The 21,864-nt window shown below is 36.1% G+C and overlaps 1 protein-coding gene across 3 annotated transcripts; it reads right to left on the minus strand.

Annotated features, from left to right (window-relative positions):
• Window positions 1-114: 114 nt before the first annotated feature.
• Window positions 115-21,851, minus strand: LOC123318723 (myc box-dependent-interacting protein 1). 3 transcript variants are annotated; one of them, XM_044905443.1, is made up of 8 exons: window positions 21,448-21,851; window positions 12,761-12,896; window positions 8,897-9,087; window positions 7,099-7,371; window positions 6,855-7,014; window positions 3,751-4,116; window positions 1,863-2,005; window positions 115-1,664 (listed from the first exon to the last, which is right to left on the minus strand). In XM_044905443.1, exons 1-8 carry the CDS (start codon window positions 21,514-21,516, stop codon window positions 1,584-1,586), a joined length of 1,419 nt encoding a protein of 472 aa, XP_044761378.1. In that variant the 5' UTR covers window positions 21,517-21,851; the 3' UTR covers window positions 115-1,583. The 3 variants fall into 3 exon arrangements, with proteins under 3 accessions (XP_044761378.1, XP_044761379.1, XP_044761377.1); XM_044905444.1 differs by lacking the exon at window positions 21,448-21,851 and adding an exon at window positions 14,059-14,206 and having other exon boundaries at window positions 3,886-4,116; XM_044905442.1 differs by lacking the exon at window positions 21,448-21,851 and adding an exon at window positions 14,059-14,205.
• Between the last annotated feature and the right edge of the window lie 13 nt (window positions 21,852-21,864).

Consider the following 21,864-nt stretch of genomic DNA (forward strand, 5'->3'; position numbering starts at 1 on the left):
CAAAATCCAGCAAAAATAATTATACATTTGAAGAAAAAACCCCTTTCAAAATACTCACCATAATCCAAATTTCCTGCAAATTCAAAAACCTCGGAAGTAGAATGAAAACTAACGTTCAATAATTTATTTTATTTAAACATAATCCAAACATACATTCTACCTATTTATTAGTCATTAACAATGGTAAAATAAACAAAATTAAAGAAGTAAAAATAAATTATAATACATGGATATAAGATCAACAATCCTTAGCTGTATGAGAGAAAATGGTAATGAATTAGAAACATTATGATAAATAGAAGCGAAATGGACCGCAAACACCGAAGGCATGATTGGAAAAAATTACTGTCAAATATAAAAAAATTGCAGCAGCAATGTTGATGAAATTTCAGTTCCTTCTTCAATGTTTTCTACATTGATTTGTCGGAAATTTAAACAGCGCAGTTACGTCGTTTCATCGAAACTTCTCATCAAATATTATTTACAGTCACGAAGAATATTCGACGAATTATTAAGAAAATCAGTATTGCTTTAAAATAGGAATTATAAATAATTGCTTTCAATCAAGTATTTCCACAAAAACAAACAAATTCAAAATGGATCTTCGAATTTTCCAATACTTTGCAAATATTTTTGGGAAACAAGTAACATAGTCTTCAACATATGCATATTTCTAGGATTTGGTTGAATAAACTAACAAAACATAACAACTTCAACTTCAATTATATAAAATTCCAATCGATCAAACAAAAATATTTACAAAATAAATTCTTTATCAGGCTGTGGTAGAAGTTGAATAAAAACACAGTTAGATATGGGATGAAACATTTGTAAATATTGCCTCTGTCAATAAATAGAATAAAAATCTGCGAAAATAACGTGAAATTTGGGAAATTCTCCAGAGACAATAAGTGATTTCAGTGACATGAAGATCGCTTATTTTGGCACTTTATGATAAATTTTGTGTTTTTGAAAAAAATATACATGACTAGAGATGGGTTTGAATCTACCTCCACATTTCTTGAGCAAAAACTAGCGAAATTATCTTGAAATTATTCGAAGCAAATTCAATATTCTTCACAGAGATTCACTAAGAGAAAAACACAAACTTCCTGATCAAAAATACAGACAAAATAACCGATTACATTCATATAAAACTCACTTAATTATTAATTATTGAATGAAATGCTTTTTTTGAGTAAAACTAAATGAGTAAAAAACAAGTCATTGTATGTTTTTCGAAGAAATATCAAACAGGCGTTTTCCATATAGCCTATCCCGTTATTTATAGTCATAAGTGACTAACGCTTTGTAGAAATGATGAAATGAAATTGAACTGGATACATCATTTAGAATACTGTATAATAGAGAAAACGTACTACAAAGTCATCAATCTTACGAATAGTATGAGCACTTTGTGATTATTCATTGAATATTTGATTTTTTTAAACTTTGTTACTCTTTATTTGTCCAAAAAGCCAACACTCGAGCCGTTATAAAAGGCTCGAGGAATTCACGACCAATAATAAATTGTATATGGTTAAGGCACTTGATCTTATTGGAACTGTTCTTCGGTGGTTTGTTTAGATAGGCCTCGTAAAGTTTGCAGGGAACATACCTTTTTCGCCTGAACTTTCCTTGATTCCCATCAACCAACCTTCCTCCTGTAAAAAGTTTTTGAAGATCGTAAGACTGAGCATTCATACCGCATAAGGAGTTTTACGTAAATAAGGATTCTCCAGCTTATCGAGCATTATCAGTGTTATAAAAAAGACGAAAAGTTCTTTTTTCAATCGAAACAATAAAATTCCGATTCATATGGAATACCCAATCGACTTCAATATAAAAAAAATGGTACTCACTTGTTCCTCAGGATCGTCGTATTCCACCACCTGTATTATTTCTCCTACCTCGAAGGATAATTCATCTACATCTTCCCTGTTATATTTGTAAGTTGCCTTAACTTTATATAACACACCAGGCGGTAAATTATCCCTGCTAGCACCTGTAATTTTTTTGAAATTTGGTTATCGTTCGTCCAAAACACATCCAGCAGTTATGATTCAATGCAGAGATTGATGTTTTCAAGGTGAATTCTCGGTGAAAATTAAGTATAGAGAATTCTCGACACATGAGGGCTCATTTAAAGATAATTTTTGTGTAATCGAACGAAATATTTTTTGGTAGACTCAGTGAGAGAAGAAGCGAGTAATAGTTGGGGAGCAGACGATGCTAAATCGGGATTTACTCGAGCGTCGTGGAGACATAGTGGATTTTGACGATTAGATGGTAGAAAGAAAAAAAGGTTCTATAAAGTATGCACTTTCAGCGGTGGGGAAAGCGTCTGCAGGTTTTCAAAGATTTAAAAAAAAATCGTCAGGTGTTCATACTCGAGCGTGTCAGATTAAGATACTGTATATGCCCTACGTGTCTCTGATAATAAATTCATGTTAATCTGACAGTTTGCGTGGTGACAATTCGCACGTGACGCAAGGTCACAGCGATCCTTTGAAAATTAAAAAAAATCGTTTCTTGTACACACTCGAGCGTGTCAGATTTTCATGCAGAAGGTTAATCTCGGCGTTGCAGAAGTGTTGACCCATTAATCTGACATTAATCAGGAGGGGTTTTCTTAATCTAACAGTTTGAAGATGATAACAAGGCATTTTTTTTTAATATCTCCCTTCTTGTACCTTTAATCGTTTCTGTATTCATTATGAGAATTGTAGATAATAAAATTCTATACAACTTTTGTCTGAAGCAATTTTGTCTACTCTCAACTGTTTTCGAGTTAGACGGCGATAAGGGCGAGGAGCTTAGCCACACATGCGAAAGGCCAAGGTCAATGTAGAAACCCAGTCTAATGTACATTCATCGCCGTATATCTCGAAAATGTTCGAACGTAGAAAAAATTGCTTCGGACAAAATTTGTAGAAAATGTTGAGCCCTACAACTTTCATAATGAATGCGAAAACAATTTGAAGCCCAGAAGAGGAGATAATTCAAAAAATCTGATTTTTGGGACTTTTATGGCCAATTTTTATCGTTTCGGCTCGCTGAAACTGTCAGATTATATTTTTTCCGTTATTCTTGAATCATTGGCTTCGATATAAGAAAAAAAGCCACCGCGCTCAAGAATGTATAGGTGACCTTTTTTTGCAAGTTTGGCAACCTCCCACATAGTTTCGTCACGCTTAAATTGTCGGATTAAGAGAATATATACTTTTCAACATATAATTAACCACAAATACCTTAATCTGACACGCTAGAGTATGTACAATGATCGTTTTTTTTTGTACTATTCTGGCAGTCTGTCCTAGACAATTCCCCCTATATACAGGTACCCTACAGGGTCAAAGGTATCCCCCCTTATATTAATCTAACACGCTCGAGTAAATCCCGAATATCCTTCTTGGGCTCCCCAACTAACAGTGACTTATATTCCATGGATTAGTTTTATTTCCACAAATCACGTTCAGATTATTGAAACACGTGAGTAGATTCTGACAGATCACACAGTGATAATGAATTTATTAGAAAGAATTGCTAGGAATACATTTATGTAAGTCAGGATGAAAGAAATGATCAGTTTTTCAGTCTTGGCTTGTTATTATGTTATCTTCTTCTCTCACAAAATGGAAAAAATTGCGTTCTACAGCTACAAATCTTATTCGATCGTCGTGGAACAAGTTGTGTGGGGGAAAAAATCAATCTCACGCTGTCAAACCATGCTTGTTACTCTATACTCACCTTGAGGAATGTCATACAGTTCTTCGAGCTTTTTACTGACAGGGCTTGCATTGTTAGGGGTTGGGTTTACGTTATTATCGTCAACATCGCTAGAAGCTTTATTAGGGGTGGTGGGTTCGGGGGTGGAGGACTTACTCTCGACGGCGGATATCCCGTTCTGCTCGCTCGTTGGCCTGCTGGCGGCCGCCTCCACGCCGTTGGTGCTAGGCTCGGGGGGTTGTTCTGTTTCTTTGGGAGGTTCGGGCTTGGCGGGGGACTGAGGTGCGGACTGGCTGTCGGACAGCGTCTCCGACTCTACCGAGGACTGGTTTGTTAGTTCTGGTTTTGTTTGGTCTGTTTTAATGGGAGACTGCGGAGGTTGGTCAGCTGCAACACACAACACACGACATCAAAAAACGTGAGTTAGACGGATAGATGATGGTGGTGGCTAGGGCGAGAGTGATCGCGGAAGCGACATTGGTGCCAACGTTGGCGCGAGCTTCGGGAGTTGGCCCCGGAGGGAAGATTGCGCCAACGTTGGCTGTTTGCTAGGTGTCGTTGCAACGTTTTTAGGTTCATAGAGTAAGTTGAACTCACAGAGTTACAAGGTGTGGATCGTTTTGTTTTTATCATAGTTTATAGTTTATTTTCTCCAAAACAGGGCCAGATATTTGAAATTTTAGTATGAGAATGAAGGTTTCCGAACACGCCGAATCTATTGCGAGCAATTTCGAGAGCCTGTCTCCCTTCGTTTAGATTTTCATCTTGGAAATGGCATTTTTCAAAAATTGCAATTTTCAATCTGCGATATCTCCTGTTATATTCGTCTCATCAGATTGGGATTTCCGGTTATAAAATCAGCGTTGTCTCGGCTTCCACCCTAGCATAAAAATTCTATTGTGAAAATCTCGATTTTTTGGGTCAAAAATGAGCAAGGGGGTTAGACCCCCCTAAAATGACCTATTTGGTACTCTCCCTGAAAATCGGGATGTTCTGTTACTGTTTTAGGATATGGAGTGCAAAGAATTTGTTTTGAAGATTCTAGAAAACCAAACAGTTGATGATTCAATAGAGAATTGCACTCCAGAGGGCTCTCTGAAGTCAACTCGAAAATGAAAAGTGGAAAAACAAAAAAAATTATTTTCTCCTAAACAGGGCCAGATATTTGAAATTTTGGTATGAAAATATAGGTTTTCGAACATGCTGAATCTATTGCGAGTATTTTCGAAAGCCTATCTCCCTTCGTTTAGATTTTCATCTTGGAAATGGCATTTTTCAAAAATTGCAATTTTCAATCTGCGATATCTCCTGTTATATTCGTCTGATCGAATTGGGATTTCCGGTTATATAATCAACGTTGCCTAGGCTTCCACCCAAGCACAAAAACTCGATTTCGAAAATCTCGATTTTTTGGGTCAAAAATGAGCAAGGGGTTAGACCCCCCTAAAATGACCTATTTTCTACTCTGTCTGAAAATTAGGATGTTCCATTACTATCCTACGATATGGAGTGCATAGAATTTGTTTTGAAGATTTTAGAAAACCAAACAGTTGATGATTCAATAGAGAATTGCACTCCAGAGAGCTCTTCGAAGTCAACTCGAAAATGAAAAGTGGAAAAACAAAAAAAGTTATTTTCTCCTAAATAGGGCCAGATATTTGAAATTTTGGTATGAAAATATAGGTTTTCGAACACGCTGAATCTATTGCGAGCAATTTCGAAAGCCTATTTCTCTCCCTTTAGATTTTCATCTTGAAAATGGCATTTTTCAAAAATTGCAATTTTCAATCTGCGATATCTCCTGTTACATTCGTTTGATCCAATTGGGATTTCCAGTTATATAATCAACGTTGCCTAGGCTTCCACCCAAGCACAAAAACTCGATTTCGAAAATCTCGATTTTTTGGGTCAAAAATGAGCAAGGGGTTAGACCCCCCTAAAACGACCTATTTGCTCTTCTGGCTGAAAATCAGGATGTTCTATTACTGTTTTAGGATATGGAGTGCATAGAAATTGTTTTGAAGATTCTAGAAAACCAAACAGTTGATGATTCAATAGAGAATTGCACTCCAGAGAGCTCTTTGAAGTCAACTCGAAAATGAAAAGTGGAAAAACAAAAAAAATTATTTTCTCCTAAACACGGCCAGATATTTCGAATTTTGGTATGAAAATATAGGTTTTCGAACACGCTGAATCTATTGCAGGCAATTTCGAAAGCCTATCTCTCTTCGTTTAGATTTTCATCTTGGAAATGGCATTTTTCAAAAATTACAAATTTCACTTGAGAATTCCTCAAGACCGAACGGTTGCGCCGAAATAGATGAAGTTCTCAGATTTATGACTAGAAGAGCTGCTCTTTCAAAATATGCATCATATTAAGATCCACGAAAATTTTCCCGGAAGAAAATCTACTTGCTAGTTTACCTTCGAAAGATTCCCAAAAAGAGGGGTCAGTTAAAACTTCCTCAAGACCGAACGGTTTCACTGGGGTGGATAAAATATAGACATTTATCACTAAAAAGGTTGCTTTTTCGGATAATGTATCACGTTTCAATTTACTATGATTTTTCTGCTAGATACCTAAATTGAAAGTTGAAAAAGAGAAAAATTCAAAATTTGATTTTCAATAAAGAATTGCAAATAGAAAGCTCGCAGAACTAATTTGAAACTCGCAAATTTTCTAGATAGATCAGAGAATCCGTCAATTGAATAAACAGGAGCATATAATAAACAACTTCTATTGTAATTATTGTGCATGTAATGCTCTCCGTGCCAAAAACGTGTGTTTTTCTTGTTTAGACTATTTTCGTAGTTACTCAGAGAGCAATAGAGATCAAGAAGTAATTTTTCAGCTACCTGCATGATTTTAAGCCTGATTTAACATAACAGAACGACATATGAAAGTACTCACTACCTAATGTAAAATATCGAACAGCCACTTATAAATTATTCCATCATGCAACATATTACAAAGAAATCAGAATACAAATAAAAAGTGACGATAATCCAGTACTCATCAACAAATCAAGTGATTGAGCTCTCCAAATGAATTCTGATTTCCATTGAAATTAGTAGATACAACAAGTAGCAGCGTCTCATTTAAATTAAACTGTGTTTCGACTTACGTAAAGAGGTTTTCGAAGGTGAAATGTTATTTATAATAAGTGACGACGAATTGTTGTAGTTGCGTGGAAGACTAGACCCGTTCGTTTTTTTCACACTGTATGAACCCCGCTGACTGTCTGTCGCCAATTTGTCGACGACTGCTTCTAGTTCCTCGAAAACCTGAAACAGAAAAAACACGCTGAATTTCGAAATACAGGACGTTTTCAAAGACTAGTATTTCATTTGGCATAAGGTAGAACCCACCTTGGCAGCCTCCGAATGAAAAGTGTGCTCCGCATTGAAGAGAGACTGAAGATTGGTCACTAGGAACAAAACCCTGGAGTCGTACAAGGCGGGTAGTTCGTCGTGCAGTTCGGAATTGAGTATTTCATACGTCCTTTTCGCTTCTTCCAGTTGTTCCCTACCCTTGTTGATTTTGGTCTCGTCCCTTTTCTTCATGCCAGTCTGTAGGGCCTGGAAGCTGTGTCGTTGACCGTCGTAGTCCACCAGTTTTCTACCGCGTTTGTCGATTTTTTTCTGGAAAAAATACTCGAACTAACAAAAAAGACGAAGATTGGAAAGTTGGAAGTAGTTTTATACCCAAAAAGATGGGATCGGTTAAAAATTCGTCAAGACCGAAAGGTTGCACCTAGATGGATGCAATTCTCAGGTTTATGACTAGAGGAGTTGCTTTTCTAGAATATGTATCGTATTTAGATCTACGAAGATTTTTCTGGGATTTATAACATGAACTTAACCAACAATGGTGTGTCCCTCAAGGGTCCTATCGAACTCAGCTGATCTGAAAGGTCCTATATAACTCCCTATATCATATATTCGAGTGAAAATATGAAAAAATGGTAATTTTGTGGCTGCTGTAAGTAGGAGAATTTGTTGAATCGGTATGTACCGGTAGTATGAATACTTCTGGTTTCGGGGGAGGATCGATTATGGTATGGGGAATATCTTTGACTGCTCGCACAGACCTAGTCGCGTTGATAGTGGAGCTATGAATTCTGATAAGTATATAAGGAACATTCTTGAAGAGCATGTAGTGCCATTTGCCCCATACATTGGTGAAAATTTCATTTTTATGGACGATAATGCCAGACCCCATCGTACGCGCATCTTTCAGGAGTACCTTGAAGAGGTTGAAGTCTCTCGAATGGAATGGCCAGCAAGAAGTCCAGATCTCAATCCGATTGAGCAGGTTTGGGACAACCTCAATAGAAGGCTGAGAAGTTCAGAAAATCATCCAGCTACTCTTAATGACTTAGGAATCCAACTCGGAGAAATCTGGGAAGGATTAGATCAGAACATTTTAAGATCACTCATTTTGAGTATGAACCGTCGTTGCCGAGCTGTAATTAACGCAAGGGGTGGAAATACCAAGTATTAAATCACTTATCAGCATTTCAGTATTTTGAAAATTGTTCTATCTCTTCTTTCACATAAGATTCGGTGAAATCCTGAATTTTTCTTCCATTTAATGTGCCATGTTTCGTTCAAAACCTTCCCGAGAGAACATGAAAAATAAGTTATAAAGTCAATGTAGAGTTAACTTTCATTAAAATTGAGATTTTCAGAATGTGCGTTAATTTTTTTGCGCAGTGTACTACTAGAAAGAAACGAGCAAAGCACATTCCCGAAAATTAACTTTCGAAATTACCCCATTTCAATCCTACAACGATTTGCTAATAAAAAAATATTCTAAACATCCAGTTTGAATGATGAAACAAGATCGATATCAAACTATTATTACTCACCAATGCCAAAAGGATATTTGGGCCTGTTAGCGAGTATAAAATTCGAAATCGATAATGGCAACATTCCAAGATCTCGGAATGAACCATAGATCATCTATACAGGACGGTCCGCACGTTTCAAGGCTTTTAACATTTTTTTCCTCTTATAGTTTTTGGGATATTCGGATCAAATTTGGAGGATGAAGTGATTTTTAGGGTTCCAAGGGAATGAACAGTTTGAATACTGTTTTTTGACCGATTTCAGAGTTCAAGTGTTGGAATAACATAGATGTTCTTGGAATTGGTCCAAAACTCACCCTCATTTCTGGAAACTGTTGTTGGTATGTGTTCAAAGGTAGCAGCACTTGATCGGCAAGTTTATGACTGAAGTCCTGCCATAACATATCCACCGACTGACACTGTACATATAAATGGTCGTGGCCGGTCCATTGGCTTTCATATGTTTCCCCAATGGCTTCCAGTAATGACTTCGAAGCAGCTTGGGCAGCTGAAAAAAGAATTTTGCCGTATTATTTGGCGAATAAGGAAGTGTAACGAGAGATTTTTTCAAATATTCCATAAATAAACCGAAATTCAAAAGTAGATAAAAAAGTTGGTAGTTCGAATGCACCGAGAATGTTGACTTTTATCTTGGAAACCCTGATCTCTTATAAGAAAACCCTTCACATATAAAAAAGCATAAAGTAAGTCAAGTATCGGTGTGTTCTGTGTAAAAAAGCTCATATGATTATCAAGATTGAAGTACTTCTCAATAACCCAAAATATTTATTTATGTTATTTTTGGTGCAAAGTGACAGGAATAAAATCTTTGGTTCTTCAAGCACTTAGATTATGAGTATTCTTATTCCTAAGTCCAGCTCTGATCGCATGCATACCTTTAACCCACTTAAAACTCGGCACAAAGTGCTTTAAAATGTCCGACACATTTCAGGCATTAACGGAGATCAAAGCGATTCGCGGTTTTTCCACAGGTTTCCGGTGTTTGTTTTTCCTCAAAACCGCGCACGTTCGATAAACAAAAACACGATCACACGTAATGCTGATTTCAGATTGATTTATATAATGGACGTATGCTAGCCATTTTATGACGTTCCATATAAGTTTGATTCACTTCTTGGCGAAAAATAGATACTGAACGATAACCAACAAGATTTCACACTTCTCAAATTGATAGAGAATCTTTGATTCTCCCACTAGCTATCCTACTTTATTGAATTTAAAAAAAAAATGCGCAAAATTGAAAGTGGAAATCAAGTCACACAGTGGATGTTTACGTAATTGCAGACAATTCTTCCACAACCGCAAACCACCAAAATAGCACCTTGAATTAGGCGCTAGATTGTCTTGATATAGGTATCTAGGGAAAGTGTTTCGACTCAAGAAGTAAAGAAATCGAGAGTTTGGATTGTTCGTTACAACAATTTCGATAATTTTTTTCTAAATGCACTGAACTCCGTCAAAAATGCGGAAAAGGTAGTTGAACGCCAGTGACATTTGGCATTTGGCAACGTCTATATCCGTGGCCCTGGTTTGGAATAAAAATAAAACGGAGTGAATTCATTCAGAGACCACTTTTCTATATCTATTCGATTGTGTAATTTTCAGTCATCGCTAATAGTAGACATAGGCACATCCAGCCTCAACTCAAAGTTTGTTATATCCGCATCTCGTTTGCCTTCTTTATTTTTCTTACATTTATTTAAAAAAATTTTTATTTCTTTTATGCTTAACACCATATGCCAATTTGGACGTATGAATCTTATCTGAGAATGAATCGTAACCACTTGTTCAGGTCCGCATCGCTATTCTATTCGATCCATTCGAACTACCGGATATCACAACTACCACGCATTGCAACTACCAGTTGTAACAACTACTGGTCTAACTGAGAAATGCCATTAAATGGTACACACAGATGGTTCGAAAACCGCAGCCGACGCAAAAAATGATTTGAGGACGAAAAACTTGTGGAAATGAGGACATAGCCTTCTTGAGGTCATCTCAGATGCTAGAGTTCATTAGAACTCTGGCACTGGAGGCTGGGATGTAGATGAAGATCTACCAATAGGCTAATCTGCCCAACAGACTGATCTCCTTAGAGGCAAATAAACACAAAAAGACTAACTCTACCGCCCCTAGGTCCACCATGGAGGAGCAATTTGTCAATCATCGACCATAGAACAAAATTTCGCTTTTCGGGTATATTGCCTCCAATATATGTGATACCAGCAATTTTATTATACACTACTAAAGGGTCTCGGAAAATTAATCGTTAAATGAAAATCCAGACTGAGATCTCTGGATATCTAGACAAACAATTGCAAGGCAAACATTGAACATTGTTTGCTTTTTTCGTTGCGACGACGATCTATTTTGAACCGACTGGATTTGGCAGGCTGTACGGACTCAATTTAGATCCTGCTCGTATGAAAATTGTACGTTTTTCTCGTATTCTGGTGAGCATCTTCGAATGCACGGCGTATCGTATCGAAATTCAGCCCGTCACAACGATATACGAGGATATATTGAAAAATTCTTAGCCTACTATAGAACCAAACAAAATTTCAATGTCAAAATATTTTATTACTCAACATATTGTCTTCTCAATTGCAAAACTTTATTACAGCGAACCTGCAACGTCTCTAGACCTTTCAAAAAAATGTTAATTCTTGCTCTGCAAACCAGAACACCACAGCTTTTATTACCTCCTCGTTGGAAGAAAATTTACGACCTTTTAAATTTTTTTTCAGTTGAGGAAAGAGATGATAGTCGGATGGAGCCAAATCTGGTGAATAAGGGGGCTGTTCTAGTAATTCAAACCCTAAAGCACGAATTTTTTGCATGGCAACATGAGATTTGTGAGCAGGGGCGTTGTCCTGCAAAAACAAATTACCTTTGAATAGCTTTCCGAGTCTTTTCTTTTTAATTTTTTCCCGTAGAGTGGTTAGTAATGTCGAATAGTAATCTCCGGTTATTTTTCTACCCTTATACAAAAAATCAATCATGATTACTCCATGGCAATCCCAAAAAACTGAAGCAAGAACTTTTCTAGCAGATTTTTGGACACGAAACTTCTTAGGTCTTGGAGAACCAGAGTGTCGCCATTCCATCTATTGTTGCTTTGTTTCTGGATCGTAGAAATGTGGCCAAGTCTCATACATAGTAACAATTATGTTTAAGAAGTCTAAATCGTTTTCAAATAGAGCACAGATCGAACGCGATGCTTCTACACTTGAACGCTTTTGGTCAACATTCAAACATTTGGGGATCCATTTTGCAGCAGTGTTTCTCATGTCCAAATTGACGTGGACTGAATGATGAAGGCGTCCGTATGAAATATTCAGTTCTTCAGATATCCGTTTTAGCCCAATTCGACGGTATGATAAAATCATGTCATGAAATGCATCGATATTTTCGGGGACTGACACAGAAACTGGCCTTCCCGATCGGTCATCATCTTCAATGGACAATTTACCTCTTTTGAAGCTTGCAGTCCAATTTTTCACGGTCGCATACGAAGGACATTGATCACTAAGGGTATTAAGCATATCTTCGTAAATCTGCTCACCTCTTAACCCTTTTAAATACAGGTACTTGGTGATGGCTCGAATTTTTAGATTTTCACAATTTCGGTGGACATCTCCTTTCTTTTAATTTATTACTGTCGTTTACTTTTTTGACATCAAACTGACACTTCTAATGAGTTATTGTTCGTTGCTATGGTAAAGCTATATTTTTTTTATGCATGAACTGATCTAGGCTAACTAGATATCAATACGTCCTCGTATTGCACAATGATCGAGTTATATGTTTCGGATCATTGAATTTGAGGATTATACCTACACTGCATTCATTCTGTAACGCCTGGTGCAGCAACTACAAGGACTGAATCAGAAAAATGAACACTACGAAGGCCTAGAGGAGGCTTCAACCGAAATTATACCTTGAATTAAAGGTGTTTAAAATAGTATTCCGATCTTCAAAGTTGGAAAAATTTCAGACGAAAACTTTGTTCAGTTCGGATCTGCATCCAGCATAGAATTCACAACGGTGACTAATAGATGCGGTAAAAATATCGAACAAATGCTTAATCCATCATTTGGTGCGCTAATGGAATAAGTAACCTATCGATTACAGCAATTATCAACCATAATACGTACCTCTTATGCATCTGATGTAGTTCGAGAATTCCTTTTGTAGCCTGTTCGCACAATTCTGTTGCCTTGTGAAATTTTGTAAATGCTCATCGAATATTTCGTCCGCTGTTCTGTCCACCTTCCCCAGATTCTGTAGGAGCTGCAATGAGAAAAAAAACTATTTGGTGGGGTTTTATATCAACAAACGCCTTATACAGAATTTCAAATATAAAGTTATGCCTCCACCCTAACATCACTCTTGGAACCGCCACTGCAAAGAGCTCGATGAAATTTCGAGATTTATTTACTAGAAGAGTTGCTTCTGTAGAATATGTATCTATCTATGATGGTTTTTCTAGAAGATAAGTGTCTCGATAGAAGACCTTCGAAGAGTAGCGCAAAAATTCATATCTTCAGCTTTTACTATTTTGTGAAAAATACACCCCCATAGAGTGTGCATGACAAACTTCTCAATTATTAAGGAAAATTGGCGCAATTTGAAATCAAAGTTGAACTGTTCGAGCATCTTACTACAAAATAGCGAATACCGAAGATATAAACTCTTTTGCGTTACTCACTCTGTATATTTCAAGACTTTATTATAGAAAAAAGAATGTGAAACTTGAATTATTTCGAAGAGTTTACGAATAATAAACTTCGATGTGATTTCGTGGAGTTTCACGTTGGAAATGAATCTACAAACCTCTATAAAGACTACCCATTGCGCGAACATCAATGCAAAGGTATAAAGAACAGGAAGTTATCTCGAGGCATTCTAAACTTTGAGCGGAAGGTATTGTTCGGAAAAATTTAATTCAACTACCGACAGTAATGTGATACGTCTTGACTTGGTCAAGGTCCCTCCAATTTGCAATGGCAACCGGCAGTTTTATAATACGTATATATTCATAGGTGTTTATTTTCGTATTATTACTGTCATTGTAAGTTCATGATGCATCATTAGTTGATTTAAAGTTCTCTAAACAGGCCATTACATATTTTTTCGTCAATTGTTACGTATCGTTGTGGAATGAGAGGCGCTTATGTAACGTTGAGACTTTACACGTGGTAGCAGTATTTTTTACAAAACTATAATTGGGAGTACAATACGAATTATATCGATACGTTTTTATGGTCAAAAATGCGTTCGTTTCAGAGTCCGAGTCAACCTCTTCAGATGTAAAGGTTATATTCCTTTACCTGTTCCTGGAAACACGTCAAAGCTTCTGAAATCGTGCCATAAAGAATCATAATTTCAGCATCAATATGGATCTAATATACTTGATACAAATGTTCTTCATCTTTTGCATTTTCATAATTACCTCTGCTGTTCTTCTGTGCGCATAAAGAGACTTGTATCTGTCTAAACTTGGATTCAAACTGAGCTGTTTATATTTAGGGGATAACTTGAAAAATCGGTTGTAGAAGATGGTTTGGAAATTGCCCATCTTGATGACATTCTGGGGAGTTTTTCAGAATCATGTCTGTATGACGCGAACCATTTTATCTGTCTCCGGGACTTCTATGTGATCTTAGTGGCATAGAAAGAATAGGAAAATATTTGGGCAATTTTTTCCAAAACAATTTTGTTTTCCAGTTCCTTGAAAGTTATTTGTTTATTATTCAGTGAAGAACCCTATTTTCTCCGGGATTATTCGAATAATATTACCGACGACAGCTATCAACTATGTCGTCAAGGTTGGCTGGGCAATAATTATACAGAATGCATCACAAAAACTTGAATTTTTCTAAACCAAGAAGTATAGGTATGAATTTTTATACCGATTCTATGCGGTCGAACATAAAATTAAGGTTTAACGTTCTTGAATTTTATGCTCAGCTGATCGTGTAACTTTGACTTCATTTAGAACCATGTGACCTCGATTAAATAACGAACTACATTCAAAATTAAACAATATTCCTTGATTGGACGAAGAGACATTCATCCAAATTTGAAAATTAAGCATGTATGGAGTATTTTATTATAATATGTAACTAGCTAACCAGGAGATCCACATAATTAAAGGAATTTCACAAATACCGAGGCCAAAAACACTATTCAATCCTATCGACGAATTGAATTGGTACTACACCCCTACATGTCTATGGTGCTAGCCACAGTTTTATCAATCGGACATAGATTTGTACACATTTGCGTTTGATAAACGTCAAAAACATCGAAGTTTTTTCTTCTTCTCGATGCTTTCACGATAAAAAAAGAGTGGATATCGTTGTACGTTATTGCTTCATTCAACAGATCGTAAACGTTTCAATTAAACGAGTAAAATCAATCCAAAACGACATCTCGTCGCAAAAACTCCACGAGCAAGGCGATTCGATGGCTTCGGAATCAATTTAATGCCCGTATATTTTATTAGCATACCAAATCTAATTATCCGATAGCTCCAACAACTTTCTCCGATCGACGATTTGCAGTCCACATCTGAAATACTCCTTTTGGGAAGGACATTCGATCGGCTTTCTAAGGCGAAAGATGGACAACAATAGACATTCTACTTTGAACCGTAGAAAAACAGAGAAATAAAAGAAACCCATGCTTTTATTCCGAAAATAATTGACAAAAACCAAAAACAAATACAAGATGAACGCGTTATTAGACCTAACAAGCTAGATAATGTTATCATTTCTTGTACCTATTGGAAATGGTTTTATTACCCCTCAATCATTTGCATTTTTTTTCAACTAAATGATTTCCTTCAAAATTTTTTATTTATTTCATCTCTTTTAATGGACGAAAAGCTAGTTCCTACAATATTACATATCTGTTCAGTTTTCAATATTAGATGGTTTCAAAAATAATTTCAGAAGGATTAAATACGTACGAATGCCAACCGAATAATACGAAATTGTTTACAATCAAATATGTACACATTGATTGTTCGTTTACACTAAACAATATGGATGAGTGTGCAGAATTTATTGTTTATTTACATAGAGAATCTGAAGCAGATCTTTCCTAGTGTTAGATCAGGACAGTAGTTAAAATTCTCAACTAGTGCGTAGAATGTGAACAAAATTCAATCTCAGATAAGAGCATAAGTCAATGGCTGAAAAACTATAATGTTTATACTCGAGCACAATAATATACGAATATAAAAGTTCCCAATAGGTACAGTCACCAGAAAAGAACTATTTATTCGCATTTTTCTCGAGGCCAAAATTTGGGCTTATTGATTAGTATTTCATTCAGTTTTCTGTGATACAAATGGCAGTTCTGCAAGCTCAGAACTCAACAGCTAATCGAATATATATGTATCAGAAATCTACTCATATCATAATTTAATGCCCATTTTGGGCTCATTTCTATATTTCCTTTTATCGCATTTCCACCTCAAATGTGATAAATTTTCAAGCAACCATATTAATCGATTTCATTACAGGAACATTGGAAATTATTCCATATTTTATCGAGTTTTATAAGCTTTACAGTTACTAATCATCAAAGCGAAGATAATTTTCTCATAATTTCATACAATAATTGCTCAATTATTCACTGTAGCTTCAGCGTTTTATTCATCCCTTTTTCCTCAAACAATAGCTTTTGTTCACCTTTCGTTATATTGGACATAATCAATTTTTATCTGCGGAAATAGTAAGGCGAAGTTGAATTCTATCAGAAATTCGATTTGGGGAGGTGAATATCTGATAGCACTCATTTCAATGGACATGCGATACAGAATAATGATAATTTCATTGGTCAAAAATGTCCCAGGATGCAGGTATAATTCTGGATCAAATTATGGAAAAAAACCTCGATAAATTCTTCGATAATCATTATAGATCACTGCTCCACATCTGTGAAGAATCCACCAGTTTCCTAGCATGATTTGAAAATAAACTTGGCATCCATTTTGGTCTACTATATGTATTTATATCATTATCACAACTTCAGTCTTAGAGCTGCGATAATACGGAAACCTGTCTATTGGCCCAAGACAAACTAATAAAATTTCAGATAATGAAAAATGTTTACTCGATGAATTGAATTTGTTTGTGCACCTACGATTGGGATATTTAACTAAAGGTAGATCTCGAGGTAGATATAGGTAGGTACGTCATACACTAAAATTTATTTAGGTCTTGTGATGATAGAGCATTAACCTTGGAAATTGAGAGGCGGTTTCAATTCAGGATTCCTGTATATGAGTAGAAAAATCGATTTTGATTGCATGAAGATTCTTTATTTATATTACAACACAAAAGGAATACAATAAATATTTGTAACATACATGAAATATCCCTTTAAGTGACATTGAAACAATAAAAGTTTGACCTAACTATCGTGGATGATTAAAGAAATAAGGAGGGTTGAACAAAATTTGTTGTAGTAGATAGGCTTTGCAATGTTACCATCTACATGAATCACACTATATTATCAGCATCACTTCGAGAACCAACAGAAAGACCATTCCATCAGATTGAGTCTTTATTGGATGCCAGTAGACGCTATGAGGTATGACTATACCTCAACGCCATCTAATTATGATTTAGTTAGGGTAGATGTACAAAGCGATACCAAGTTAGGATGATAGTTCTAGATTTAAAAAAAGCGTAATACCAAGAGACGTTGTTTCCTCACAAATGGCACACGTACTGTTGGCTATTTTTACCAGCCATTACAGTTTCCTTTAACCAAGCAGTCCGTTTAATTAAAAAAACTAATCCAACGATAAGAACATAGTTAAAAAAAAGATAGTAATATATACGTTCTTATAATGAGATCGACCCTATTTCGATCGTCACAAAAATCTTATTCAATTGTAAATTACGTAGAAACGATCCGAGCAATTACATAGAGGAGGAGATTGTAACATTGGTTACATTCTTGAGCATCGATTACTGTCAATAGAAAGTTGGGATCGGCAACTCGGATCAGCGTAAAAGGTTTAGACTACGAACTTTAATATTGATGGAGTAAATATTTGCTCATTATCGCAGGTGCAAATTCCCGGTATTTGTCATTTGTCATTGAATGGCTCCATGCAATTATTTTCCATAGATTCGAATCGATTTTATTGGCAGTTTATTCGAAGCGTTTTATGGGAGATGGAGTGGGTAGGCTTTCTTTCGTTGATTTCTCCAACCAAACAGTTTGAGCTGTCATTAAGTGTCCTTGTATGTCCTTCGGGAAATAAAAACTTGTATTTGTTCGAATATGTCTGATTATGTGACAGAAATATTGTGTTTAGGGGAGATTTACTTCAACATATCCAAAAGCTCCTAGAAGTCATCATCCATTGACATAGAGAATGGACTGAGCAATTTCTCCTTTGGTCAATTTCGAAGATTTACCGAAACATATCAAAATACCTCGAGGCATAATGCAACAAATAAATAATAAACTCTTTTTCTCGATCGAATACTTCTACAACACGAGAAACGCTAAAAGGAATCCAAAGTTTTCAGGCAGGCTGATTATTCATAGTTTACAGTTACATGCATTCCAAAACAAGCTTAAGGTTGTAACCGATAGCATTTCTGTCCGGAACTAGAATTTCATTAGCGTTGTACCAGCAGTCGAGTTTTTGAATGGGTCAGATGATTAGGGTATGTTTGACGAATAATTAGGAAAGGTTAGTGTAGGATCTCCAGATAGTTCATAGAACCTTGAAAGGGTTGACTTGACTGAAGATTTCTTGATGGTTTTTCACCAGAAATTAGGGCACAATGAAGAGGGAGTTCTTAATGTGTCGTTATTTCCATAAGGAATCAGAAATACTGTGAGAACGATTAACCCTGCAGTCGTATAAATATTCCTCCGGAATGGAATACAATCAGCAAGTCACAGTTAGTCCGTAACAGTCCAGAATTTATTTCTTCTGTTCTCGGTTACACAATTGCCAATGAAAGGCGATGTTTTGCATCCTAATGCTATCTTTATACATGCATCGATACTGCTAATTGCGATGGCCTTCTCGATCTGAAACCACGATTCCACATGTTCATTAGGAGACAGACTGGCGTTTATCCATTCTTCATGCTTTCAGAGCCCAGAGGACACAAGAAAATTAAAACAGCAATGCATACATCGCTTCTTCAAGCAACTCCGAAAATCTTCAGTCTATGGTCCTCACGACACTGAATGACTTAATAAAAACAAGAAATTCATTTCTTGTAGGTTGAAAGATGAATCTCGCCATTAAGGTTTGCTATTTTTTGCAGGAGAATTATGGAATAATAATAGCGGAACATTGCCGAATGCAAATCTCTAAACTTTCATCTCCATCGAATTCCCACGTATATTTTAAGAATGACGATGTGTCGACCCCGCGACCTTTACACAAACCTACGATTTCAGGCATCAGCCTCACGTAGAGCCTACCAGATAGTGAGACATCAATGCAAATTCCTTCGACAAGGACATTCGTAGTTATACCTACAATGTTATTTACTGTTTTTTACATCACTAGAACTAGTTCCGATGAATTATTAATAACACACGCTTGAAATTGCACTTTCACAATGGCAACTAAGGATATACAGGTATTTCTATTTTCTGAATACCTGTTCCTGAAAATTTTTCAGCCTCCGTTTCCGTCAGTGGAGTTTTATTCGACATTTTTGTAGGTGGTGGTATGATCTCATTTATGTTCTGGCATGAGAAAGGATTAGACAGAATGTATAAATAGCAAATGTCGTACGAGTACAGTGTTTCATGAAATAAGCCATTTTTAAGGTTCGATAAATATGTTAAACTCGCCAGTTTAAGTGTCAATAAATAGTGACATTGACAGGCGACAGCCGATGATGTTTTGGGAAAATGGGGTCCATTTTAGGAAGCCATTTTTATCAGATGCAGATACTTACCTGAATCTCTAGGCTTCGATCAAATTTCGCATAAAAACTAGTAAATCTCAACCTCACATAACTCAAGAAGACTTTAATTCAGAACCATGAGCAAATATTATTGAACTAATAGTGATAATCCATGGATATTCAGAATAGAAAACGTCGAAGAGAATATCCCACCCAGATCTACAAAAAATCGCAATACCGAGAAAGCACCTATAACATTTCACGATTTGACTCCATAATAAATGAAGGGTTTCTACTGGATTGTGAAATATCATCTTCACGAGAAGAAAAAGAAGAGGTTACATCGGTATTTCTACATGGAATGGTGGAATAGTGGAAAGTAGATTGAAATAAAGTCTGATAATAAAACTTGTAAAGCAGAGGTCTTTCTAAATCATTGTTGTTTCAAAGTTATCTTTCAGATTAAGAATGTAAAGGCAAAAAATTTCGTCGAAGACGAATTATTTAAGAGTATTGTTCAATAATACAAGAAGTTCGAGTATTTCCCAAGTACGAACAAAATTTGGCGGCATAGAAACATTACTTTCTTACCTTGGAAGAAAAATCGATTCATAAAACACAAAAAATCTCTCAAAAAATCCCGTCAGTCTTTAGCTTCGATCGGAGCAGAATAAAGGTTGAAAATTGGGTAATAAAACATAAAAAAAATCTCGGTCGACTTCTGCAATTTGTAGCAGTCAGCCGACAGGATAAATGTTTGTTTTACGTGACACTCCGATGGATTTTACGTTTGAAATAAGTAACACGCTAAAAATAAGATCCTTAATGGGTTCTTTCACATGTCCTTTCAAATTTCTCCTTTTAGATTCTTGCCGGTGATGCAATAGGTATGTTCTCGAGTTGAAGACATCCCAATTTCGATCCACAACTATGCAGGGTGTCCCAAACATGAAGACTTGACGTCTTCGAATAGTTCAGAAACTGTTGGAGGTAAATTGGTGAAATTTGGTATACAGGGTGCGTGTTTACTGAAGATTTCTCTGTCCGATCAGGTGATCGGCCTGCATCGGTATTGTTTAGATCGAGTATCACACGGCAGCAATACTCATTTCAACGTAACCCCTTTCAGTTTCGACAAAAATAGGGAATGTTGATCAAATGACACATCATTTCAAAGGTATTTTCAATACGCTTATTGGATTGAAACAATCAATTCCATAAAGATACTTTTCTTCACGCTCTTCTTCAGGGACCAAAGACTGGTTCATAAATTTTATTGTAGAATCACAAAAAGCTGATACATTGGTCGCAACCACTTATGAAATAGTTACTAATAGATTTCATTTAACGAACAGGAATTGTTCTCGGTTGTTTCCTAGTGTTCAAAATGCAAGGTTTATAGAAGTTCCCTTCCCCTTTGCTATATGGAAATTCAAATGGTGCATAATAAATTTTCTATTCCTCAATATCAAGGTCGACAATGAGCATTTTCTTAAGGCCTCTATCAGCATTATGGAAGTATACAGAGCAGCGACAGCAACCATGTATCTTTATGTGTCCCACTTTTGAAGAAAGTAGAATGAAGAATATTTCAGCCAGAGGGAAAACGTGTTAACTCTACGTCCTATAGATGCGAAAGTTCGGTCAATATAGCATTTTTAAGCGCAATACATTTACATCAATCATCTACATATTTGGTCTGGTAAAACTTATGGGTATTTCATGTAGGTGGTTTAAAATAGCCAGTCCATTTATAGGCGACTTTATAATTATGACTAATAAGTGATCGGGAAAACATCAATTAATTATCGAATTTTCACTGATAAGACTGATGAAAAGCAGCTGTGGGTGTTATTTATTGAAAGCAAGACGCAGGTGAAGCTATAATGATATCAAATAAATATGCATCTGATTGCCTGTTCGATGTCACTGACCTTCTCTTTTGCCCTGCCTGCATGTTTTTGTACTGATTTGGCCAAAAGTGATCCTCGACTTTCTGCCATTTCCTTAAATTTATTTAGTGTATTTCCCAGTTTACCACAACACACACAATATACAAAAATTAGAGAAGTGTAAGTGAACTTATTGCAAGCATTAAAACCACTAGTAGTGTCTTAAACACTGATTTACTTTCAGCATTATATTTGTTACACAAATAACACTTTCCCGGTTCTCAGGTTATGCAAAACGTAACGACTCGTTTTGCAGCCAAAATGATACGACTCGGAGTCCGAAATTAGAATGAGAACGGCAGCTTTGATAGCTAGCTAGACCACCTCCACTTCTCATAACAGGTTCTAGTACATATCGTGCGTGAGCAAACGTAGTGATTTGACGTTTAAACGTCAAAA

Source organism: Coccinella septempunctata, chromosome 8, assembly GCF_907165205.1.
Source record: "Coccinella septempunctata chromosome 8, icCocSept1.1, whole genome shotgun sequence".
Lineage (NCBI taxonomy): Eukaryota > Metazoa > Arthropoda > Insecta > Coleoptera > Coccinellidae > Coccinella > Coccinella septempunctata.

Coding starts and splice junctions, on each gene's coding strand:
- LOC123318723 (XM_044905442.1), bottom strand. CDS start 14,184: ATGGGCAATTTCCAAACCATCTTCTACAACCGATTTTTCAAGTTATCC. Junction 7,015..7,098: donor TTCATTCGGAGGCTGCCAAG/GTGGGTTCTACC, acceptor TTTCTGTTTCAG/GTTTTCGAGGAACTAGAAGC. Junction 2,006..3,750: donor ACTGTATGACATTCCTCAAG/GTGAGTATAGAG, acceptor AAAAAATTACAG/GTGCTAGCAGGGATAATTTA.